The 4,636-nt window shown below is 39.8% G+C and overlaps 1 protein-coding gene across 1 annotated transcript; it reads right to left on the bottom strand.

Moving 5' to 3' along the window:
- Positions 1 to 572: 572 nt before the first annotated feature.
- LOC113229404 lies at positions 573 to 4,122 on the bottom strand. The gene is made up of 8 exons (XM_026462975.1): positions 3,896 to 4,122; positions 3,539 to 3,674; positions 3,352 to 3,459; positions 2,798 to 3,270; positions 2,610 to 2,712; positions 2,438 to 2,533; positions 1,058 to 1,213; positions 573 to 626 (listed from the first exon to the last, which is right to left on the bottom strand). Exons 1-8 carry the CDS (start codon positions 4,114 to 4,116, stop codon positions 573 to 575), a joined length of 1,347 nt encoding a protein of 448 aa, XP_026318760.1. The 5' UTR covers positions 4,117 to 4,122.
- Positions 4,123 to 4,636: the final 514 nt, after the last annotated feature.

Below are 4,636 nucleotides of genomic sequence, written 5' to 3'. Positions count from 1 at the left end.
CGCGGTCAGAGGTGCTAAGCACCACCGGGTCTCGCCAATCCTCTTTGGCCAACGATAAGGGAGTTAGTCCTTTATCACATGTGACAACCTCCCCACGAATTGCGTCATCCGTCATCGTCAAAAAGTAGTTTCTGAGACGGCATATCTCGCGGTTGTTATTATTATTATTATTTACTTTAGTCTTCTCAGCTTGTTAGGTGGTTTGAACCACATTTACGGACCTAAGTCAGGGATGGGCGTCTTCACGTTGTACAGAAAGAAGAGCACCATCTTGCGGTTCGACACATTCGTATATTCCCACGGTAGACCGTATACCGCATCCATCAACACCTCGCTCTTTAATTTAAATTATTTTTAAACTTTATTGCACACAAAAGAGTACAAACGGTGGATTAAGGTATTACTTGAGTAGTGTCGGAAAGAAAACTAAATGCGTGTATTGAAAGCCTACTAAACTACTAAAACACAAATCTCGATAGAACACCCGTTTGGCATTAAATTATAATTAAAATTTTTCACTGAAATAGAGATGAAAATTCTAAGGATAAACAAAAATCATTAACCATCGTTCATTAATCGGATTTTGCGCGCAACATCACGAAATACGACACCGATGTTTTTAATATCTGCAACAAAAAGCATTCTTATTTGCAGCTCGTAATTTAATCCGACAAAGGCAACAAGTGGAGTCCGTTTCACTGTGCCCTTTATTGCGACTGCGATTTGGAACACAATAAACCACCCTACGGCGGCTACATTACGTTTCGTCTCTACTTTCCTGGCTTGTAGCCTGTCGGCGCCAAATGTTGCCCAGGGACCTTTGTCGGCTGTCGACGCAAGCAAGCATTGAAAAATTTTTGGTCAGCATTCATAATACTTGTCTAACATAACTTTCCCAAGAATCAGTTGAAAAATTATCCTCAAATCAAGGACTAAGTACTCTTCAATAACCAGTATTTGAATAATTGCTAATAATTTATACATACTCAAGGGGATGACAAAGGCAGAAATGCGAGTGTGGATTGTATTCCCAAAGATAACTGAGGACGTGACTCACCCCAGCCATAGTCTGCACGCCCACCGGCACGAGTCCGGCGGCCTTCACGGCGATGGGCGTCTGCACGTTGTACAGAAAGAAGAGCACCATCTTGCGGTTCGACACATTCATGTATTCCCACGGTAGACCGTATGCCGCATCCATCAACACCTCGCTCTTTAATTTAAATTATTTTTAAACTTTATATCACACGAAAGAGTACAAATGGTGGAATTATGGACAAATTGTTTTTTGAATTTGGAGTGACATAGCGTTCCAGAGTCGAATGGCTTAAAGAGAAAATGAGTTGGAAACAAAACCATTACAACGAGAAGGAATGAAGAGAGTCAATTAGCTGTCTGAGCGACGATTGCGATTACGAGATGCGCCCAAATATTGAAACTTATATTTCAAATAACCAGGTGCACATTGATCAATAATGATAGGTTAAATATAGAGAGCATTCTCAAATCACGACACTGGTGAATCTGCTGGTACATACTGGTCGAAACAAAAAATTGGTTCTAGAAACGAAAAGTGATAAGAAATTTTGAAAGGAAGGGTGGTGTTGAGATGGCTAAAGCGTTTAAGAGGTTTTTTTTCGTAATACCAAGTGACAGGACGAACAAGACGTGCACCTGATGGCAAGCGACACGCCTGCCCATAACAGTTGCAATGCCACTCAGAGCTTTGAATCGCAAAGATCTGAGGGGCACTGCCACTGCGCCCGACACCCTGAGACTTAAACTTGACAAGTCCCATGTGCCTGTAATTTCACCAGCACCCTTCCCTTCAAAACCGGCACGCAATGTTGCTCACATTACTGATTGGCGGAAGAAATAGGTAAAGTGACAGTACTTCCCTGGACGAACTCTTTCACAAGGAGCTCTACTGCTATTAATTTTAGGAAGAGGCAGCACATACGTCCTGCGCCAGTTGTTAGATATGTAAAATATATCAGATAAGTTAATAATGTGAATAATGATAGGCAGAGCACTATCTAAACGTATCTAAGGAGAAGACTATAATTTGTCGGCTAATGTCACCATTAACGGACTTTAAAAATTTCCAAGTATAAGCAGGACAACAGTCGAGAAAGTAGTCATGTACCTAAGTGACGGCGCTTTAAAGCTTTTATTCCATGCACGCGCCACGCCACACACCCAACCTGCTGGTCTTTTCAGTTTCACTGAGTACAGTGGTGCACGTTGTCGTAAAAACTTAATAATGAAGTACTGAATTTTATTAACTTGTCATCTACCGAAGGATTCAGTGGTTGATTGAAAATTACGGGGTGACGAGATTTTATAAACATTAAAATCTTGAAAGAGTACACTATTATAATATTTATACAATAAATTTTCTTGTTTGTTTAAAGATCTATGAAAAAAAGTAACTTGCCTTAGACCCAAGCAATTCAAACACAATGGAAACCTGCATAAGTTGTTGGAATACAATCATCGTCAACACGCCGTACTCCATTAAAGACGTTTTGTCCTGAAAGTGGAAAGCGCCACAATTATTATTACTTATTTCGTTAGATACGATAACGAAACTTGAAAATTGTATTCACCATTGCAGAGCACTCCAGTAGCAAAATGCAGCAACACACTTGATGGAATGTAAAATATGCGCAAAGAACGCTGCCAAATGCGTCTGAGCTACTCTGCACCAATCTGAAATATATCAAGGAATGTAATCAAGGAATTATATTGCAAAATGTAAAAGAGAATATAATGTCATCACATTTGCTGTACTCACTTCATGATAATATGGTGATGATTTATATGCTTCTTGAGCAAAGCCGTTACTTCTTTAGATTCCTCCTCGCTATACATTACTGGGTTCGTAATTTCGTTGACTTTGCCTGCCATCGCCGGCAGAGGGAAATGTCGCAGATGGTAGTCCAGAATTTTCAGGTGGCCCCACGCGTGGAACACAATTAGGGAGATGTATAAGTCGAATACGCAAAAGCAACAGCCAGCGTCGTAAGTAAGAACCCAGTTCATGAAGAAAACCACGAGGTACCCAATGAAATTCGTGGTATAATCAAAGGGGAGTGCGTAGTAACAAGAATGGACGAAAGTGCCGTTGACCGGCAGGTTCCTGCTGTACATGCCTGTCGTCAAGTTGTGCAGCATCGGAGTGGTGTTAAATAAAAACACGCCGACACTCATTTGCAGAAGTAGGTAGTTGGTAAACAACTTGCAGATATTGTGAACTTGATTGTACGTCTACAGAACACAAATTATGCAACATTGAGGTAAAATTGGAAAGAAATGCGAAAATGATATCGTTTAGTAAACAAATGATACCTTCATAGCGTATTCAGACATATTTTTGTGGTACAACAGGTGCATTTCTTGCACAAATAATCTCCCAAGTTCTCGATATTCCTTTTTCCACATCAGCGTAACACGTTGCTGAAAAATCGTTACTTTTCAGTAAAGTAATTACTCCGGCACTATATGCGTCTTGTAACTAACTTAAAAACCAACTGACCACATTGATGACGGTAATTAAAGCCGTGATATAGCTGTGTCCGAGCTCGAAGAAGGACAGTTTACCCGTATTGTTACGAATGTACTGGATCTGCAACACAACAAACAGCATTCGTAGAATCCGAAGAGACGCACCCCTACAATGAATATTTTACGTTTGTTGGAGTTAGGCATTTAATCTCTTATTCTCTAAAATCGGTTTCACATATACTTTCTCTGGACACATTCTAAACTAGTAAATTTATTCTATCTAAAAACATCATCATTTTTTTAAAATCAGTTTTGACTGAAACATTGTAGCGGTTTATATTTACTCATCAAAAAATGTACTACCGTTAGGGCAGACATACACGATTACGTATCTGCGTCCGAGACACAATTGTCTCCTGAATAACAAGTACAACAAGGAAAAAGAATTAGATTGCAAACCTGCGAGATCAAGGTGAAGAGCCAAAACGAGAAGAGGAATTTATTATGACGGAAAGGTAGTGTGCGATGTGGCTGGTTCAGCTCCTTGTTGGGCCACGAGTTCAGCAGCCTCAGGCGGTAGCGGACCTTGCGCATATAGTCCAGATCCATTGGCGAGTTTACCTCGCTAAATGCATGCAATCACACATTTGCAAATAAACTTTTATGGAAAGAATAATAAAGATAGATTTATCCTACTGCATCAGAATGAGGGTAATAGTACCCTTAGGTGTATTAATTAGGGTGTAAGTTTGTATGTCTATTGGTTTGATCGTGTAGTTTAAATAGCTTGATAGATTGTGGTATTGGTATTAGTTGATTTATATTAAAAAATCAATATAACGATCGACCGTGCGGTTATCATTATTAAAGTCTTGAAACAGTAATGGTATGGCTTCAAATTGAAGATCTTAACGAGACGATTCTAAACTAAGCCACGTACAATATACAATGACCTTCACATATCGAAAAGAACAATTGTGGTAATTGGGAACTGTTAAAAGTGGACTCTGCTTCAAGGTGTGTTCATAGTTCCGAGAACTATGAAAGTCTACCACGAAATACGAACAACGATCATCGTTTTAGCTTCGTACCGACCCGGAGGCTACCACGAAAAACGTACGAAAATCGT

Source organism: Hyposmocoma kahamanoa, unplaced genomic scaffold (genome assembly GCF_003589595.1).
Source record: "Hyposmocoma kahamanoa isolate Upper Pololo Valley unplaced genomic scaffold, ASM358959v1 62, whole genome shotgun sequence".
Classification (NCBI taxonomy): domain Eukaryota; kingdom Metazoa; phylum Arthropoda; class Insecta; order Lepidoptera; family Cosmopterigidae; genus Hyposmocoma; species Hyposmocoma kahamanoa.
Note: the sequence above shows the minus strand (reverse complement) of the source record. Positions and strands in the feature narration are given on the sequence as shown.